The 20,477-nt window shown below is 50.3% G+C and overlaps 2 protein-coding genes across 8 annotated transcripts in view; one reads left to right on the forward strand and one right to left on the reverse strand.

Annotated features, from left to right (window-relative positions):
- Positions 1–15,231, reverse strand: part of SMG6 (SMG6 nonsense mediated mRNA decay factor) — a 160,108-nt gene extending 144,877 nt beyond the window's left edge. For 3 of the 5 annotated variants that reach the window (XM_037880648.2, XM_037880646.2, XM_037880650.2), the window contains exons 1-7: positions 15,085–15,184; positions 9,870–11,640; positions 6,847–7,039; positions 5,450–5,560; positions 4,551–4,657; positions 3,197–3,275; positions 1,458–1,568 (exon numbers count right to left, since the gene is read on the reverse strand). In XM_037880648.2, coding sequence (XP_037736576.1) covers positions 1,458–1,568; positions 3,197–3,275; positions 4,551–4,657; positions 5,450–5,560; positions 6,847–7,039; positions 9,870–11,640; positions 15,085–15,178 — 2,466 coding nt within the window. In that variant the 5' untranslated portion in view covers positions 15,179–15,184. Of the gene's footprint in view, positions 1–1,457; positions 1,569–3,196; positions 3,276–4,550; positions 4,658–5,449; positions 5,561–6,846; positions 7,040–9,869; positions 11,641–15,084 lie in introns of all 5 variants that reach the window. The other 2 variants (XM_037880647.2, XM_043530952.1) reach the window with 2 other exon arrangements.
- A 72-nt stretch (positions 15,232–15,303) lies between these two features.
- SRR (serine racemase) lies at positions 15,304–20,402 on the forward strand. 3 transcript variants are annotated; one of them, XM_007057695.4, is made up of 7 exons: positions 15,304–15,816; positions 16,487–16,619; positions 17,257–17,360; positions 17,460–17,579; positions 17,794–17,868; positions 19,456–19,665; positions 20,073–20,402. In XM_007057695.4, exons 1-7 carry the CDS (start codon positions 15,649–15,651, stop codon positions 20,274–20,276), a joined length of 1,014 nt encoding a protein of 337 aa, XP_007057757.2. In that variant the 5' UTR covers positions 15,304–15,648; the 3' UTR covers positions 20,277–20,402. The 3 variants fall into 3 exon arrangements, with proteins under 3 accessions (XP_007057757.2, XP_037736627.1, XP_037736628.1); XM_037880699.2 differs by lacking the exon at positions 17,460–17,579 and having other exon boundaries at positions 15,305–15,816; XM_037880700.2 differs by lacking the exon at positions 17,257–17,360 and having other exon boundaries at positions 15,677–15,816.
- Positions 20,403–20,477: the final 75 nt, after the last annotated feature.

Raw genomic sequence — 20,477 nt, forward strand, 5'->3', positions numbered from 1 at the left:
CCCAGAGAGGAAAAAGCCCCAGAGCTTATCAGTGATCTCTTGAAGCACTCACCGCTCTTTGGAGAGAAACGGGAAAAGAAGCTTCACTTTGGCAGCTGAGTCTACTTTCCACCCTTTCTGAGAACTATGCAAGAGTCAAATCCAGACCCAATACCATTTGCCAACCTCCCACCAATCACAACAACATAAGAATGGCCCTACTGGGTCAGACCAAAGGTCCATCTAGCCCAGTATCCTGTCTACCAACAGTGGCCAGTGCCAGGTGCCCCAGAGGGAATGAACAGAACAGGGAATCATCAAGTGATCCATCCCCTGTCGCTCATTCCCAGCTTCTGGCAAACAGAGGCTAGGGTCACCATCCCTGCCCATCCTGGCTAATAGCCATTGATGGACCTATCCTCCATGAATTCATCTAGTTCTTTTTTGTACCCTGTTATGGTCTTGGCCTTCACAACATCTTCTGTGCGTTTTGTGAAGAAATACTTGCTTTTAGTTGTTTTAAACCTGCTGCCTATTAATTTCATTTGGTGACCCCTAGTTCTTGTGTTATGAATAGTAAACAACACTTCCTTATCTACTTTCTCTACACCAGTCATAATTTTATAGACCTCAATCATATCTCCCCTTAGCCATCTCTTTTCCAAGCTGAAAAGTCCCAGCCTTATTAATCTCTCCTCATACAGAAGCTGTTCCATACCCCTAACCATTTTAGTTACCCTTTTCTGAACCTTTTCCAATTCCAATATATCTTTTTTGAGACGGGGCAACCACATCTGCACACAGTATTCAAGATGTGGGCATACCATGGATTTATACAGAGGCAACATGATGTTTTCTGTCCTATTATCTATCCCTTTCTTAATTATTCCTCGCATTCTGTTCGCTTTTTTGACGGCCGCTGCATATTGAGTGGATGTTTTCAGAGAACTATCCAGAATGACTCCAAGATCTTTTTCTTGAGTGGTAACAGCTCATTTAGACCCCATCATTTTATATGTGTAGTTGGGATTATGCTTTTCAATGTGCATTATTTTGCATTTATCAACATTAAATTTTATCTGCCATTTTGTTGCCCAGTCACCCAGTTTTGAGAGATCCTTTTCAGTCTTAAGTAATTTTCTATCATCTGCAAATTTTGCCACCTCACTGTTTACCCCTTTTTCCAGATCATTTATGAATATGTTGAATAGGACTGGTCCCAGTACAGACCCCTGGGGGACACCACTATTTACCTCTCCCTATTCTGAGAACTGACCATTTATACCTACCCTTTGTTTCCTATCTTTTAAGCCGTTACCAATCCATTAGAACATCTTCAGCATGTCCCAGTGCAAGAGCAATATACCCCTAGCACTCGGCAGGAAGCACCTGCAGTGTCAGCCAGCCCAGCTCCAGGACATGGCAGGAGGCACCAACAAGGAGGGAGTAGCATCAGGCAGCCCCGCACCAAGACTCACCTTGCGTTTTGTCTCTTCGAACAGGCTCATGAGACTCTCCTTGGCTGTGAGGATGGGGTTGCTGGCAGCCAGGCTGCGCATGTAATAGTACACAGCATCCAGCTTCCTCCTCTGCAGAAACACAACCAGAGACATGTCCCACATCACTCTGGAGCATGCAGTATAAGCCCAACCAAAGGCCACCTGTCACCCTGTACCTCTTGGCACACCCACAAGTGCAGATTGTCATTCACAGCTAAAAACAGAGCAGCCACGTCCTGCTTCTAAAGCACATCCCAGATGCCATGGGGCCTTGGACTCCCCCAGGAGAACACATTTACCTGCAGCCACCAGCACCAAATCCAAGCCTCCGTGCACCTTGGGGAGTGCAGGTAAAACATCAGACCAAAGGCCACAGGCCCAGTGAACCTGGCACTGAAATGGGCCAGTTTAGTTGGTGACCATAGAGAGTATCGACTGAAAGTCCCAACCTCACTCTGTCCCTCAAACTGCAAGTCTATCTATGGGATTTGCTTTCCCCTCCATTACCACTGTATCTAAGCACCTCACAATCCTCTCCGCCCCCCTGTGAAGTAGGGAAATGATCTTCTACAGATCTTACAAACCAAGGCCCAGAGAGACTAACAGACTTGCCCAGGGTCACACAGAAACTCTGGGATGGAGCTGGGAACTGAACCCAAGACTCCAAGCCCCAAACTAATGCCCTAAACTACTGGACTATCCTTCCTCTCAGCATCTTCTTTACTGCAGCGAGGATCAGGGCTATTTAGGTGGGTCATTATTAAAGGGTGCCCCAAAAGGCTTTGAACCTGCCAAGACCCACTCAGGATGTAGAGTTTCTCCTGCAAATTGACAGCCACACAGACACCCGCAGCACAGCAGAGAACTCAGTGGCTCTGCATGCCACTCCAGGAGTCAGGGTGGTCCATCAGCAGTTGTCAGGGAAATACATCTCCGAACCCTGTTCTGTGTGACACAGGACGCAATTTTCAGCTATTCTGTTTTAACATGGCATCTTTCAGAGCTCATGCATTTCAGCAGATGTTTGGTCACTGATCCCTACGCTCTGGCCTGACACTTCCACTGTCTGCCATCAAATACACTTTTCCCAAAGGCCTCCCTTCCCAGAAGGATTAACAAACCAGACAGCAGAATCGCCTCACTGGCAAAACCTACCCCAACTGCAGCCCTAAAAAACTACATGCTAACATCCCCAATGAACACGCTGCCCTGTGTCTTTCCCCAGCCCACAGCGAGCTGGTTCAGGACAGGACTGTTTAGAATGCGAGCTCACTAGGACAGGGACTGTGTCCTCAGGGGTGGAATCAGGCAGCACAAAGGGTAGCCAGCCAGCCCCCTTCACACACTAAACTCTAGCAGACCCTTGCAGGGTACAGAAATGTTGCACATGTGGCTAGAAAGGTTACTTTGGTTAGAACTATGGGCACCAAATTCAGACTTACACTATAAACTCTGAAAACACAGCATGCAACTGAGCTGTAACTACCCCAGGCCCAAGAGCTGCAGACAGGCCAAAGACTAGAGCTCCTGCTGCCCATATCTGACTACATGGCCCTGTTGCCTATGGTGCCCTCATCATTCACAGCACAGCCCCATCATTTGGTGAAAAGCATGGTGCAGGTGCTCCCCCACATACAGCCACCTCCCCAGGAAGGACGTCCACTATCAGCCAAGAGGCCACACCGCTTCTAGTCCCACACGCCCAGAGACGCTCTTACCGTGTAGATAGCCAGCAGAGCCAACTGATTGTATGGACGGCCATTTTTGGGGGCAATGTGCTGAGCCTTCAGATACCAACTGCGTGGAGAGAGAGACACAGTAGGTGACTGGCAAGAAACTGCAGAGACCCAGACCATTATTAACAACACAAAGAATCCTTCCCTTCATTTGGGGCCCCTTTCATCACTGGCACATCCAAGGAGGGCTGGCCTCTGCCCAGGTGGCAAGGGCCTGTGAGTGCATGCGCAGCCAGCACATCTGCTACAGCCCTGGTAAGCCCCTTTGAGAGCTGTAGTCTCCACTGTAGACAGTGGAGAAGGGCCAGCAGATGAAGTATCATGTGACTGCCTGCTGCAGATTAGGGCGAGTAATGCCCCTTGCTCGCTCTGAAGAAGATGAGGGAAGTGTCTCCCAGGGCACCCAGAAGGAGGATAGGAGGGAGCCAGGTAAGGCTACCCAGTGGAAGCTGAAAAGGGCTCTGCTGGCTGGGACCACGTGTTTTGCATTGTTTTATTTGTTTTGAATCCTTTTGTGATGGTAAAGCTACCCCGGACGAAAGGGCCTGGCCTGAATGGTAGTTTGCCCTTTATTTTATATTCCCTAGCGGGTGTATCTGTTCATCAGTACACACCAGTCTATTCCACATGCCTCTGACCCAGGGAGAGGGCTGGTCAGATGGCGGTGAGCCTCCTAGTCCCCTTCCTCACCCCACGCAGAAGAGTTCCACAAGAACACCAGGCAGAAAGTTTCCAAAAAAGTCAGAAACCTGCAGTGGCTAAGCTAGTTCCCCTGCTCTGCACATTGTCCCTTATAGACAAGCCCTGCTATGCTTTAGGGCTCTATTCCCTTTGCTCCTCACTGTCAATGCCACATTATCTGCAGTGCACGCTGGGCTTTGCCTTGCCTACAGCCCTGATCAGAAGAGGGAATTTATCACAAGCAAAAATAGAGTGACAAGAGGCAACAGGTGCCACCAAGTCGTGCTGCAGCCAGAACACATGGATAATGTGAGAACCTTCACTGGTGAGAAGCCATCAGCAGGAGTTCAGCAGAAAACAAGCCAGCCACACAGTCTGCACCGCCATCACTTCAGAGTGCAGCACAGCACAGCTTCCACATTAACACTCCCTGACGGGGGGCAGAATCCATCAGCCAAACAAGCGTGCTTCTTAGGCTGGCAGATTAGTCTGTCCAGCATTTCCTGCATCCTTTAATCTTGTTGGACAGTAAACAAATGGAAAGCATGGAAGGTCTGCATTGGCCACAGGCATAACTGGATGTGAAATGAGGTGATGCCCATGTAGCTAAGTATGGTAAGAACTCTGCTTAGGGCTGAGGGGGAGGGTACGGTACCTGCGTGCTTTCCCATAGTTTGCTGTGTCGTTCGCTTGCTCCCTGTACCTGCAAATGTCCCCTTGGCAAATCATACACCTCTGGGCACTGATCAGTGCGTACTTCACCTTGAAAAGAAACATTCAATACATGCTATGGAAACTCTGCGGCCATTGCTCATCTGTAGGCGTGCAGCACACAAGGACTTCACGTGCCTCCAGGGAGACAGGGGTTGCTGTTTAGCTGGAGTTCTTGTGACAGGTGCTGCAAGAAACACTTATTTTCTCATGGCACATGTTCAGCATGTGCAGCAACAGCAAAGCTCCCCTACCCACTCCCATCTCCCCTCCCATAAACGTGCCCTACCCCTGCCCTGGAGGAGTCAGGGGAGTGCAGGCTCCATGGCTCATTCAGGACTTGGGCTCTCTGCTGAGACTGCCTATCAGGGCATAGTTGTGATGTGGACACCTACCCACTAGGAAATGGAGCTGGGCTGAGAACACCACTTGCTAGGTGATCCCACTCATGCTCCACCACCCAGGGTTGACATGCTACTAGGTCGCATAGAAGTGGCACTGCTGTTCTCTCTCTCCCATCATTGACCTGGCCTCAATATAGATATTCAATAAACGAGGCACTAATCATGGTTCTTTCTAACACCTACTCCCCATTTCAGCCCTGGTCTGAGTGCTGAGGCAGAGTAAAATTCTTCACCTTTGGAAAGAAACATGAGACCAATAAACACATTGGAGCTGTTTAACTCTGAGTTATCAGAACAAGTGAGCAAATATTCCTGAGAACATGCTGTCATCGGTATAAAGAGCCCCCCACTTCTTGATGATGCCATGATAGAGTTTTCATCAGAGAGCTCTCATGTGAGACACCAAGGACAACATGTCCTGGAAGGGAAGCCTACTTACCATCTTCCGCAAGGGCTTGCTGCGAATGGCCATCCCATCCATATAATCCTCCAGTTTGAACTGGTATGACACCTGCAGCTTCTGAAGCAAATTGTCAAAGAAAATAGTGCCCTGCAACAAACAAGCAGACAAATGTGATGTCCCTCAATGATCGTGAGCACAAAGCCAAGGTCTGTTAGCCACAGCTGGAAGAGCCCAGTTTGCTCACAGCCAGCACTGCTGGGTGGAAGGCAGAAGAGAGCCCGCTCCCTGGGGATTTGTTTCTTAAAAAAAAAAAAAAAATTACCTTCTTCTAGGATCTGTCATCCAGAGATCTAAAAGCATCTAACAATGACATCTTTGGGAGGCAGATCAGTATTATCTCACTGTACAGGAAGGGAAACTAAAGCCTTGTCTCCGCTAGAAAGGTCCAGTGGTTTAATTAAAGGTGTGATTTAAACCAATGTAATTCAATCAGTAGAAAAGTCTGTGAATGCTCTTATTTAGCTCACTTTAAACTAGGTTTACTTTGTTTTATTTTAAACTAATTCCTAACTGACTTAAACCAAAACAAATCAAGCCTGGTTTAAACCATAATAAACAAGAGGGTCCACACAGCTGTTGCACCAGTTTAAGAACATCAATTTAAAATCACACCTCTAGGCTACCTCTACACTGCACAGTAGGGTATTTGTAGCTCCATGCCACAGTGAAAAACAGGCTGAGTCCACACTGCAGTGTGTAGCTACACTAGTCAGTGAAACGCTCTGGAAGAGAGGAGACAGTGGGAAAAGACTGCAGCAACATACCCCTGCCAGAGCCTTTCCCTGCTGCTGGAGACTTTTCAGATTGCAGGGAGAGGCTTCAGCAGCAGAAAGCCACCACAGCCTTTCCCCATGGCTGGGAAGATCTCCAGCAGCTCTGTGCAGCATGGACAGGCTTCAGAAGTGGGGAGCTGCTGCCTCCCCCTGCCAGAGCGTTTGCCCAATCCCAGTCTTTTCCTGCAGCAGGGAAAGGCCTTAGCAGTGGGGAGGCAGCCAGACATTACATGGTTAAAAGAGCAGCTGGGACATGGCTTTCGCACGTAGAGAGCGGTGTGGAGTACGTACTCGAGTGCACACCCAGACTCTTCAGGCATGTCTTTACGTATCTAAGCTGTCTCTCACCGGCTACACTGCTACATATACCTGTGCTCATGGGGCTATATGCGTATGTACACTACACACCGCTGAAAGAAGCATGCAGTGTAGACGTACCCTTAGTTAAACTGGCCCTGAAGAAGAGAAGTGATCTGCCAAGGTCATACAGAACTGGACCAGAATGTAGGTGTGCTGACTCACCACAGCCCTGCTCTAACAACTAGAAAACACTTCCTCCCAAAGGTCTAGCCAGCCTCAAACAGTTGTTTCTTTTCTTACCTCATCGAGGAGCTGAAGCAGTTTGTTCCGAATTTCCTGCGCGTTCTCCCCTAGTGGATCTTTGAGGAGCTGACGGAATTTCTCAATCACCTGATAGAAGGCGTTCTTCCAGAGCAGCTGATCCACATTCTGGTTATCGGAGAACTCAATATCCATGAGGATGCATCGTTCATACAGCTGCAGCATCTCCGCTCTAGGAGGAGACACAGTCAACAGCTGACGCAACAGCAACTAAATGGCTCTGCCCCATTGTGCTAGTTTGAGTGCAAACTCAGAGCTGCCAGGGAACATTTGCTGAACTGCCTGCTACTTCCCCATCCAACACAAAATTGAGATGCCAGCAACCTCTCACTGTTCCATTAGACAGCAAATGAATCCCCTCACCAGTACACTCCTGCAGAGAGATCTGAACAGCTGCAGTCACACGCTTCTCCCAATGCAGGAGGGCGAGTGGGAAAGGAGCCACTCTCTGTTCCTTCTGGCCTGTCAAAGAGAGAGGGTGCTTCTGCCACAGCCTCACTGCTGGGATCCTCCAGTCAGGAGTGAATCTTGGTACTGAGAGGGGAATGTACAGACTTTCAATGACGATCCAATGCACAGAAGCCCTTCCCACACTGCTGCCTTAGCCCCCAAATGCCTGTTCATTCTGAGCACTAAATTTAGCAAGCCATGGAAAGAGATAACTAGAGGGCAGGGAAAGTCCTACCATAGAAAAAAGGGTGCATCAATCTCCCCTCCTCCCAACCAAAAATAAGTCACAAATTCATGACAAAAACAAACAAGTAAACAAGAGATTTTATTCCCTTTGTCTCTATTCCCCCCTACACACTCCATTTCTCTGTGATTAACTGCAACTAGGAATGCTACACCTCCCCAGTTAGACCACATAAAAGGGGGGAAGATGAGAAAGAGACTCTCTGCCACAGAAATCAGGGTCTTCCCCGCCATAGCTCTCCACTGGCGAGAGCAGAACTGTTCCCTACATTATGTTCTCTAGAGCTTGGACCATTCCAGCTGTAAATGACTCCCCAGCCCTTGCGAGATGATCCCGCTGTCAGAAAGATTGCTCTACATTCAGTCTACATTTCCTTTGCCCATCGTCATCCCACTGCTCCAATTTTACCTTGTTGGACCACCTTAGCTAATTCTGTTCCTTATTAGGTGTACACAGCTCACAAGAACTGGAGAAGGGTTTTGTCACTTAGCCAAGTTACAATATATACTGAGCAGTTTTCACCTCTCCTCACAAACAAGTTCCTCCAGCCCCCTCATTGTCAAAATCTATAAATAGTAACAAAAACCAGTGAGTAAGAGACCCAGGAGGCAGAAAAAGCAGGGTCTCCCCCTGGCCACAGACCCTTCCACATGCCCCACAGAGTACAGGCTAGAGTAGCTGTGGTTCTTGGCTACTAACCCAAAGCACTTCCATACAGCCCTCTGAACCACAGAACAGCAGCAACCTTCAGACCAACAGTCCCATTTCCCTCCCCTCCCGAGACTGGTAAACATGAAGCTACAACACTTCAGTCAAGTCAGGGAAGCCTGACAACATACAGGTAAAGGGGTTCCCAGGGGTGCCTTTGAAAACACTCAGCTGGAAGAATGACGACAGAGTGACCCACGCCATCTCTTCTCCTTGGCTAGGACACCCAATCAGATCCTGCTCTAACCGCCGCACTCCCAGGCTACCCATGTACAGTCACTCTCCTTGACACATGACCATTTGTCCCCGCTGATAGCCTACGTATGCTCTCTGTGAAGCACACTGTAACTTGTCATCTATTTGCCAGACTGGACTACCATCAAATGTCTGAGATAGTCTTTTCTGCACACAAGTGAGCTGTACAGCTGGGGTGCTTGGCCCAGAAACATGTACATATTACGATTAGCATCTTCAGGCCGTTTGACAACAGATAAGGTGTTGCTGCCACTGCTGTTTCAAGGATGGCCCTTTAAGAAGCCCTGGAATATCTAGTGCTGTCTGCAGTAAAACACAGCAAAGTCCTGTCATGTTCCTCCATGGAGCTTGGATTGTAAGAGTCCAAAAAACAGGTAACAGGTCTAGAAATTAATTCACTTGCTGAACCTGCTGCTGTCAGCTATGAAAACAAGTCACCAGAGAAGCCTGGAAACAAGGAGGTCACTGAGTGAACATGGAAGCTGGAGAGCAGGAGCTGTTGCTGTCATCAAGCTAACTACACACAAGGGTGCCGATTTCATTTCTTCCTCACTATGTGGCAGCATCAGGCTATTCCCACTGGAGGGCACAGAGTTTAACTGTGTCAGCAATGAGAGGATCTACTCAGTTCTAAAACTCCCAGCATTATTACATCATTATATAGCACCAGAATCCCCCAGAAACAATACCAGAAGGGTGATCCCTGCCCGGAGACGTTCACAATCAGACAGTAAATGAACATAACATGCTGTCTTGTGGATCAGAATTGGAATGAAAAGCCTGCTGGACAGAAACCAGGGACGCAGTCGTCTTACCAGAATGGCTGAGCGCATGTAAGCACACCAGGGCTTGCAGTCGCTCAGCTCCCAGCCACCCCCAGGCCAGGAAACACTCCAGCACCAGGAGCCACTCCAGCAGCCCCACTCCTCTCCCCTCCACGTAGCAATGAGATTCTCTAACTAAAAGATGCTGAGACTTAGCTGCCAGCCCAGAGAGCTGCTGCCTGTGCCTTTCCAATGTCAGGCCACCTACTCATTTACAAGGCTGCTTCTGCACAGCCAGTGGAACCAAAGGTTCTCCCTGGGTTTTCTTCACTCAGTTACACACAAACCCTTTAGCACAATTGCAGCATGGCTCGTCACAAGCGAGGCAGCCACGTCCGCTTCCCCTCACCATCATGTAGCTGGGCCGTGGCCTGACCACCAGCCCCTCTCAAGCAATTGCCCAAGGACAGATCAAACATTTGAGGGTGGTATTTCTGAAAACATTTACCCAGTGGGTTGATGCTGTAGCTCATCCCCTCCCCCAGCCCAACACAGCATAGCCTGAAGTGAAAGCTTCAAACCTCAGCTGTGCCATCTTCTCAAGACCCTCAGGGCTGATGCGGTCTCTGGAAAGCAGGTTGCTGAGCTGCTGCTCCTGGTTCCCAGCCTCTCGAAGGAGTTTGCTGAGTTCCTGCTGCTGTATGTTCCTCATCTGCTGCTCCATCTCAGGACTCAAAGGGGTAGAGGGGAGGGGGCTGCAGATATACTGCCCTGACTGGCCTGGATATCCGGGGTAGTAAGCTCCTGGGTAAACACTGTTACTGGGGCCCATCTGATATTGCAAAGAGTATCCTCCATAGGGATACTGAGTACCTTGGCCTTTTGGACTGGGGTAATAATAGGGGTTGTCAGAGTTCTGAAATTTGTAGTAGGAGGCCTGGGACTGGCGTGCATCCCCCCAGGAAGTGGGGCTCACTTCATCGTCAGTATCTAGAAAATGAAGCTGTGAGGTCTGGCTCTTCAGAGCAGGTTTTTGGTCCGGGTTGTTTGGATCCCACAACCTGCGCATGGTGCCTCCACGGCTCCTGCCTCTGGGCCCCTTGTTGCCACCACTACCAAGCAGGAGCCTGGGCCCAGACTGAGTAGATTCAGGAGAGCCTGCAGCATTGGCAGAGAGGTCTGTGTTGGCAGGCAGGATGAGAATCCCACGGCCTCTCCCTTGAGGCTCCCTGCCCTTCACCTCCACAGCCTCTATGGAGTCACTTACATTAAAAGACTTTGGAGGCTTTTTCTTGTCCGTCTGCGCCACACAGATGTCTCTGTTCATGGTCTTGTTGTCAAAGGTGACGTGCAGGGCTCCCTTGACCTCTTTCCCATTGCTGGTCCACTCACTCTCACTTTTAGAAGCTCTGCTCTGCTCCAGGTGCTTTCTCTCTGAATTTCTGCTGGAGCCATAAGCATCTGTCTCCCCAGTTTTGTCATCTTCTAGAGAGTCAGTGGAGGAAGCAGAGAGCTGTTTTTTAGAACGGCTTCTCTCTTTGGCCCGCTCCTGTCGCTTCTTTGCCCCATCAGCCAGTGGGGCTCCATCTGTGCTGTTGTTGCTCCCTGCTGAGCTTGTGCTACAGGTGCGGTATCGGCTCCTCCGTTTGTCAGAGCGGGAGTATCGCTTTGTAGATCCCAGCTTCCCCTGGATCAAGTCATCACTTGATTTCCTGACCCTGTCAGCCCGCTCTACCCGCCTTCCTTTTTCTCCCCTTGTGGTTTTCACTCCCTCACTAGTCAGGCTTCCCTCCCTCTCCTCTTTGTTCAGTTTAGTTCTACTGCTGTTGCTGCCTTTCCCAATGTCCCTTTCAGTCTCTTCATCTCCTTCAACTCTCAGCTGCTCCATCTTACTGACGATTTCATCATTGGCTGGCTGGCTGGCTGCGTCCTTGGCAACAGGCTGCAGGCGTTTCCCAGGCTGATAGATCTGCTGGTCTGGCTTCTTGGTTCTCCTGATGATCCTGGGACACCAGTCATCTGGGACAGAGTGTTTATCCAAATTCTCTTGGCTCTGAAAAACAGCTTTACTTTCCATCTCTCCATTTCCCTGGGAGGGACCATTCTGCTTCTGGCTGTCACCTTTGCTGAGATTTCCAGTGACCTGAGATCCCCCTCCAGTAACAGCAGGATCTTTGTCACTAGCAGTTTCATCCTTGGATTCCTCAGATCTAGTCCCTTCATATGCTGAGGCTTCCTGTTTTAATAGTGTGTGTTTGTTCCTAAGCCGGGAAAGGCCAGGCTTGTAGATTTCAAGGTCTGGACGCCGGTTATCTTTACGATGCCTGGGCTCCTTCAGTTCCTTCATGTTCTCTGTAAAGAAGAGATAAAGAGGTGGGGGTTATTCCAGTTATGGAACAGCAAAGCAGGGCAAGAGTTAGAGACACAGAAACAATGGAGAAATGTGAAGTGTCTTTAATGGTCACAGGGTGGCTCCAAGAGGGGCAGAAGTTTTAAAACTGAGACTATCAGAGCTGAAGTTCTTTATCTGGGTATTATGTGAAATCACACAGAGCAGGAGTGAGAAATGCAAGAGCAGGAGGCAGAGAGGAAGCCTATGATTCTGAGCCTATGGCCTTATTTCAGGATACATATTATTACTATTTGTTAAGCACCTCCAATGTAACCCTCACTGTACAGAACACATGTACAAAACAGCCCTAGCCTCAAGCAGCTTACAAGCTAAGAAACAGACAAGATACACTGGGAGACTCAGAGCAGAGTGCAAGCTAAGGGTTTTGTTGCTGCTGTTTTCCTGATTTCACTCTCTGCTCCCCTGATCTGCCTGTTGCCGGTGCATGTGCCTTCCCTCTGCAGCTCTTGCCATTTGGAACAGCTCCCTGTACCTTCCCTGCCTCATTTACATACATCTCATTTCAACTCAGCTCTGAAGACTTCTTTTCTTCCAGGCCCACAACTCATTAAATTTCTCTTTCTGTAATGATATCAATACTAGAAGTACTTAAAAGAACACAACTGGAATGAAAAAGACCATGTAAAACAATGTCATCACATGCAGCAGCATTATACATTATTCTTATTAAATCTGTATCTTCAGCTGGGGTTTTACACCATATTAGAGAATGGTTTCTACTTCATACCAACTGAAAACTACCACTAAGATGGCCTCAGTAGTACCTAGCAGAGGGAAATCACTCAAAGCAAGAACACACCTCCCTCTGAAGCAAACATACTGGAGATTATAGATCCTCTCTCACTAATCTACTCCCAGCAGCCTAACCAATTCAGTGACAGTAACAAACAAAGGCACCTCAGAGGCAGTTCTGAAGTTTCTGTCATTAGAACACTGGATAAACTGCATCCATGACGACAGAGCACTGATGGGAGAAGCTTCTGAAATGGGAGTGATGAGGGTGGACTTTTTCTGAAGATACTTGTCTTCTAGATAGTTGGGCACAGTTTGTCTAGCTGCATGAAACTTAATTTTAGAATTTCAGCTTCCCAGTTTCTCCTTGGAGGATTTTATCCTCCACACAACCTAACAGAAGTAGCTTGGTTGCTGTGACACCACCATAAAACCATGTGGTATTAAATTGCTTTCACTATAACCAAACAACAGTGCTGTCAGAGACCAGAGAGAAATGAGGATGTCAAAGTAGCGGCTGCACTTCTAGATTAGTCTCAAATGAATCTCAATGACACCCTGACTAATAATTTGAGGATAGATAGGAAGAGATGCAGCAGTCCTGACTATCACTGCTTTAACTTTTGACAACCGCAATACCTGGGATAACTTACAGGAAACTACAGCATATAATCATAATCAACAAGTAAGCTAGTGCAGCTTTCTATGCTGTGGGAGCCCACTGCCAAATCTCCATCACAAGCAGCCTTGAATAAACAACAATTCAGCATCTGTGAAGCCAACATTCACAGTCTCAAAGCTCCACTCTGCTCACAACAGCTCAGAGCAAATTTCTGTAACCTGGACACACACTTGCCTTGCTGATCACATTAGCTGGCTCAAAACCAGTCAAGAAATTCAGAGGGAAATGACTTGTGGGCCACCATTCCATCCAACTAACAACAACTAATTTGTATATAGCACTTTTCATCAGTAGATCCCAAAGTGCTTTACAGAGGAGTGAAACTACAGACAATTTTTGAGATGCTTTGGACATTACAGGCTACACAGAAAGCATCGGCCAAGACAGAATCATTCAAGTCCTGCTACACCCGCTACCTGACAATAGCAAAAGGTAAGAATAATTGCAGGGCAGCAAACAGAGAAGGGCTTCCTGAAAGCAGTGATGATGGGATGGATTGCCTTTAGTACTCCTTTGCAATTATCTAGCCGTTTTCATCTTCAAAGCACTGTAAAAACCTTAATTAACTAACTTTGACAACCCACTCCCTCTTCACCTGTCCCCATGAGTCAGGTAAGACCTAACCCCATTATGCAAATGGGGAAGCAAATGGCAGAGAGGGCGAATGGAATTCTTGGCATTCGTTCATTTTATCTGCAGTGCTATACTCAGAGACCTCTGGGAAACTGCTGCGTTAAGGGGCAGCCATGCAGCAAAATGAAATGGATGATGAACCACACCAGCAATGAAATGGAGATCAGCAGTGATGAGCACAACACAAGAACCCAGCAAAGAAGATGAGAACGCAGGCCAAGAGCTTTGCAGAACCTAACTGGTCACCACTGGCCAGCAGCACAGCCTAAGCAAGCTCTGCACTTAGAAGCAAGCAGAAGCAACTTAAGAGGATGCAAATATACCTCTGCTAGGACATGCAGCTTTCAGGATACCATACACGGATTACTGCCTTTAACTTCTCATGAACACAGCGTTTCTCAAACACGGAGTGCCCAGACTCTTACAGGCAAGTTGTGCAGCTACTTCTGGCCCAAATAGTGAAAGCGTCTATCAGTTTTCACACATTTAGGTCTAGCTGCAGCCCAAAACAGACTCTTTTCAGCATGGACAGAGGTTTTCTGGACTTGAGCATCAAGTAAACTCAAGACCCCTCTCTGTGCCCTACATATTTCAATGCTGGGTGTTCCTCTGGTACAAACTGAACGCCAGCAATGGAGAGGTGGCCCTCACATAGGACGACAAAACCAAACTGCAAAAAGAACTGGAGAAGTTAGAGCACAGAGGCTGCAGTCCAGTAGCCCCGCAGTGGAAATAAACAACTCAGATCCAGAACAAGGCTCTGCAACTAACCAGCTGCACCCAGCACAGTAAGGACACTTTATTTTGAGAGGACGTGATCAATGTAAAATCACACTTCTGTACGAAACTGTTTATTATTGTTACACGTAGCACCTCACGCTCCTAAAACAGAAAGTGTGTGTGGGGGGGAATTCTTCTGTGTTTTCAGGTTGTTTACTTTGCACACGTTGGGTTCGCTCCGTGCCAGTGCCGTGGAGAGTAAGTTCACTGCCCCGGCTGGGCTGCGTCTCTCACCGACCCCAGGGGGAGAGAGGCGGCCCGAACGGCACGGGACTGTGAAGGCCCCGCAGCGGGCCGGGGCCCGGGGGCAGGGGGACCCCCCAGGACTGCGCCGGGCAGACCCGCCCCGGGGCGCCAACGGCCCGAGCGCCGCCCGGAGCTCGCGGGAGCAGCGCGCGGCGCCCCTGCCCCGGCTCCCCCCGCGCGCGAGGCAGGCGGGCGCGGGCCGCGGCGGCGGGGGCCGGGAAGCGGCTGGGCTCGGGGGCCGCGGCGGGGCCCGGGCGGGGCTCTCCTGGGGAAGGGGAGGGGCCCAGCCCGCCGGGCCCTGAAGTCTCACCTCGGCCCCCGCCCCCCGGGGCCCTCCCCAACGCCGCCAGGCTCCCCCTCAGCTCCGCCGCCGAGATGCGCACCCGCTCCAGCTCCGCCGCCATCTTCGCTCCCGCCCCGCCCCCCTCCGGTCCCCCTCCCGAGGGAGGGGACGGACGGCAGCCGGGCGGGCCCAAACGCTCCGCTCCTAACGCGCATGCGCCAAGCCGGCCAGCTCCCGCCCCGCCCGGACACGCCCCCTCCGCTCACGTGCCGCGGCACGGAGCCAGCCCGACGGGGGCTCGGAGGGCCCAGGCCAGGTGAGCGCGGCCCCCGCGCGGCGGCGCCCTTCCCCTGCGGGCCGGCCCGGGCGCATAACGCCCGGCGGAGCTCAGCCCGCGCTGAGACAGGTAACCCGGGGGCGCCCTCCCCGCGCACGGGCCGTCGCCGGCTCCTTTCGCCCCGGACTGCGCCACAAACCCACCCGGGACCCCCTCTGCTCTCGAGGCTCCCTCCATGAGCTAGAGCCCGGTGAGGCGGGCTGTCTCCGCAGCAGGCTGTGTTTCCAGCCCCTCCCCCTCTCAGCTTACGGACCATGTCCTCTCCCTACTGCATCTCGCTGCGCGATGTTGAAGCTGCACAGACAAGTCTCCAGGGCCTTCTCCACCTCACCCCCATCCTAACCAGTTCCAGCCTAGACGAGTTGGCTGGCCACAGACTCTTCTTCAAGTGTGAGCTCTTCCAGAAGACTGGCTCCTTTAAGGTAAAGCTGGCACATTAGTGGCACACATTGCAAGGGGAGGAGCAGCTTGACCCACCCTCCTGCCTAGCTCTGAGGAAAGGGTACAGGGTCTGACCCGGGGTTGAACTTGAGAAGCAATCGCTCAAATACAAGACTTTGCGCCATTAGCATCCGTACAAAGGGAGAATCACTGACTTCAGCACTTAAATGCTGCAGAACACACTGTATGAGTCCAGTGGCAGGTTGGCCCTCAGGCCCTGCCAGCTTTCGACACAATTCAAGTCTTGTCCCAGAGCAATAGGAACTAGAAATTACCATTCCTCTATCCCCAGGAAACAAGGTTGGTGGCCCCTGTCCAGTTCCTACTGGGCAGCCACAGCCCGAGGAAGAGAAGGTTAAATGGACCATTATAGACTATGGGGGCTAAGGGGGAGGAAGGGAAGCTGGCATTGGTGCTGTACTGGTTCTAGGGATCCACATCTACATTCACGCTCCACAGCTGCCATCTTGCTGGGGAAAGAATCAATTAAAAAGGTTGCAGGGTTGCAGCTTCTCCACCTCTCCTTGCTGCCCTCAGCTAGGTCACACCAGCTGGGATCCACAGCAGCAGCAAGCCCCTGCCCCATCTGAACATGGAGAGCTGAGGCTTTGCCTCCTTTGCAGGTTCACTCAACCTGTGATCTCTCCCCAGATCCGTGGTGCACTGAATGCCGTCAGAAGTCTGGTTCGTGCAGCCCAGGGTGACAGAGAGCAGCCCAAGGCTGTTGTGACACACAGTAGTGGGAACCATGGCCAAGCTCTTGCCTTTGCAGCTAAAGTGGAAGGTAACAGGGAGCTAATTTCTTAGCCATGCGCTACCATGTGGGGCTGGGGGCTCCTCACTTGCCCCTTCATTCCTCCAGAAGCAAATGAGCTGCTGAGAACAATAGGGGAAGGGCAGTCCTTTGCTCGGGTCTTTCAGCTGGCAGCTGAGGCTTTGCCAGTGAGGTGGCTGGTTATCCCAGGGGAAGCCTGCCAGTGCTCAGGAACAGAAAGTCAAGGCTGGCTCAGCATCCATCCTTGCAGCTCAGTTCCTGCCTGACTTAATTACACGTGGGGATTCCTTGGAGTAAGCAAGCCCCAGGTCTTTGCCACACAGCCGGATGGGTTAATCCCAGACAGGTCTGTTAGCCAGCAGGGCCGGGTGTTTCCCTGGTTGGATGCATCCACAGGCTAGTGCCGGTAGAGCCGGAACTCCCACTGCAGCAGCACGGGGTGCTGCTGAGCTCTAATGCAGTTTCACATCCCTCTCCCGCGCACACCACCATGGCGAAGTTACCTGCAAAGGGCCTGGTCACAGCTGAGTTGGTTTTCTCTCACAGGGGTATCCTCTGCTCCATGTCTGTCTGACCCACTCAGCAGAGTAGGGGATGTGCCCCTGGGACCAGGCCCCCATCATTGTCCAGTCCTTTCATTCCACAGGGGTTCCTGCCTATGTCGTGGTGCCTCGCACAGCGCCACTCTGTAAGAAAGCTGCCATCTGCTCCTTTGGAGCCAGGCTGATACTATGTGAGCCCACTGATGAGGTAATGGGGAGGGAGGGAGGCAGGCAGCACGGCAGGGTACTTTGGCTTTGTTCACACACATGGGCATTAACAATTTTTGTGCCTGGTCTGTCTCCCCAGTCCCGAGTGGAGGTGGCAGCTCAGACAGTTCAGGAGAAGGAAGGCGTGCTGGTGCACCCAAATCAGGATCCTGCTGTGATTGCAGGCCAAGGCACTATAGCACTGGAGGTGCTGCAGCAGGTGAGGAGACCTCCTCTCCTGGCACTATTCAAATTAGGCAGGAACGAACAAGCAGGGGGACACATCTGCTCCTGCTGCAGAGAGGTCAGGGCAGCCAGTTAGTCCATCAGGACTCAGAGCCAGCCTCCAGGAAGCGAGCTGTTTTGGAGCACGTCTGTGGTTCTGAGAGCAGTCACAAGACTGAGAGTTTGTCTCTTGGTCTCTGTTGTGCTAGGTACCCCAGATAAATGCACTGGTGGTTCCCGTTGGAGGAGGAGGGATGGTTGCTGGAATAGCAGTGGCTGTCAAGGTAAGAAATACCCTATTTTGGCTGCATCTCTCCTCAGGAATGGAGGGGCTGGGGAGTTACGGGTGCCCCAAAATGAGCATTTCACCTTGTGAAGAGGAAGTTCTCTGATTCACACAGCATCTGAACTCAGGAGTCTCTCACGCAGCTTGGATTTGTAGTTGACCCTTTCTCTCTTCCTGTGTTTGGATCAGGAGGTACTGTAGAGTTTAACACTCCCCCCTGCAGGTCCAGGTTGCAATGAAAACAACCAGGACAGATCACAGCAGCCGACACACACTCTAGTTTAAGCGTCATGCCACGATACAGAATAAAATGGTGCCACTTCCAGCAGGAACAGAGGCAGATGGGAGATACTGGCAGCCTGAGGAGAGCTGGGCATTCAGTCATCCTTCAGGGTTGAGTTGCAATGTCAAGTAAAGGAGGACTTGTGGCACCTTAGAGACTAACAAATTTATTTGAGCATAAGCTTTCGTGAGCTACAGCTCACTTCATCGGATGCATGCAGTGGAAAATACAGTAGTGGGATTTTATATACACAGAGAACATGAAACAATGGGTGTTACCATACACACTTTAAAGAGATTGATCAGGTCAGGTGTGCTATTACCAGCAGGAGAGGGAAAAAAACCTTTGGAGTGATAATCAAGGTGGGGCCGTTTCCAGCAGTTGACAAGAACATGTGAAGAACAGTGTGTGGTGGGGGGGGGAGGGAAATAGTTTTACTTTGTGTAATGACCCATCCACTCCCAGTCTTTATTCAAGCCTAATTTAATAGTGTCCAGTTTGCAAATTAATTCCAATTCTGCAGTCTCTCACTGGAGTCTGTTTTTGAAGTTTTTTTGTTGAAATATTGCCACTTTTAGGTGGCCAGAGAGATTGACCAAAGAGACTGAAGTGTTCTCCAACTGGTTTTTGAATGTTATAATTCTTGATGTATAATTTGTGTCCATTTATTCTTTTACATAGAGACTGTCCGGTTTGGCCAATGTACATGGCAGAGGGGCATTGCTGGCACATATCACATTGGTAGATGTGCAGGTGAACAAGCCTCTGATAGTGTGACTGATGTGATTAGGCCCTATGATGGTGTCCCCTGAATAGATATGTAAGGAGATGAGTTGCCCTTAGGAGAAGTTTCAGAGTAACAGCCGTGTTAGTCTGTATTCGCAAAAAGAAAAGGAGTACTTGTGGCACCTTAGAGACTAACCAATTTATTTGAGCATGAGCGTTCGTGAGCTACAGCTCACTTCATCGGATGAAGTGAGCTGTAGCTCACGAAAGCTCATGCTCAAATAAATTGGTTAGTCTCTAAGGTGCCACAAGTACTCTTTTCCTTAGGAGAAGCTCATTCTCTGCCCACAGTAGATGAATGAACCTGCTCCTGGCTCAACAGGGGTTGCTCTCTGATTCTTCACACCAGCAAATGCCAGACACACTCTGCTGGAGGGGAAGATTGCCACGGCTGGCAAAAGACCTGCCCCAGCCAAAACTGCTATGGAACATGGGAGTTAAGGCACAATGAGGTGGCCTGGCCTGCCATGTTCACCAGCAAGTTCCAAACTCATCCCCTGCTCTTCCTTTGGGCAGGCTTTGAGACCAGACATAAGAGTGTATGCTGCTGAACCCTGCAATGCAGATGACTGCTATAGGTCAAAGGTGACAGGGGAACTCACCCCCAACCTCCACCCCCCAGACACCATAGCAGATGGTGTTAAAACTAGCATTGGACCAAACACCTGGCCTATCATTAAGGATTTGGTGGACGATGTGCTGACAGTCACAGAGGAGGAGATCCAGGTAAGCATTAACTCTAAGCACCCTCTTGCTGTAACAGCCCAGCCGCCTCCATTCACACATTTTGTCCTCCCTTCACCACCTTGCCCTCCCATGCTATAGCATGAAGCGGGAGTTGTGATCCCCGGCAAAGATGATCGCTCTCTGCCGTGCTGGCTGAGAGCAGGCTGGGCCTCCTCCATTTCCTCCCATGGAATTCTTCAGGTCCACAGCAGCAGCATGTGGCAGGAGCAGCCCCATACTGTATTAATAGATGCCCACAGCTGTGGCCTATGCCTCCCCAAAGCATCACCCACAAGTGAAAAGGGACACATCTCATGCGCAGTCCCTCACTGTAAGCAGTGGGGGGCACCGAAGGCTTAGAACAATATTTACCAGCACAGTAACAGCTCTTCTCTCTGCCCCAACAGCAAGCAACGCAGCTGGTGTGGGAGAGGATGAAGCTACTTATTGAGCCAACAGCTGGAGTGGGAGTGGCTGCTGTGCTCTCTGAGCAGTTTCGTTCAGTCTCCCAGGAAATGAAGAATATTTGCATTGTGTCGTGTGGAGGAAACGTAGACCTAGGCTCCCTGGCCTGGCTCAGCCCACCTGGCAAAGAGGCAAATGGAAACTGATCAGCCTTTAGTGCCACTTCTCCCATTAGTGAGAAACTGGGCTGTTTCTTAGAGCCTGGTGCTGTGTTTACACAGTGGGGCCTCTAGGACTTACTGTAATAATAAAAATCACTACATGAGCAAAAAGGATTGTGATTTCTAAGGAATTGGGGAAACCTTGTAATCTCAAAGAGCAGCTGGTGCTGCTCTTAACCTGGTATA

This window comes from Chelonia mydas, chromosome 17, assembly GCF_015237465.2.
Source record: "Chelonia mydas isolate rCheMyd1 chromosome 17, rCheMyd1.pri.v2, whole genome shotgun sequence".
NCBI lineage: Eukaryota > Metazoa > Chordata > Testudines > Cheloniidae > Chelonia > Chelonia mydas.

What these genes read in the sequence shown, in the direction of transcription:
- SRR (XM_007057695.4), top strand. Translation starts at nt 15,649, where the DNA reads ATGTCCTCTCCCTACTGCATCTCGCTGCGCGATGTTGAAGCTGCACAG. An exon ending in TATGTGAGCCCACTGATGAG is followed by an intron (nt 17,361 to 17,459) that starts GTAATGGGGAGG and finishes CTGTCTCCCCAG; the next exon opens with TCCCGAGTGGAGGTGGCAGC. An exon ending in CACTGGAGGTGCTGCAGCAG is followed by an intron (nt 17,580 to 17,793) that starts GTGAGGAGACCT and finishes CTGTTGTGCTAG; the next exon opens with GTACCCCAGATAAATGCACT.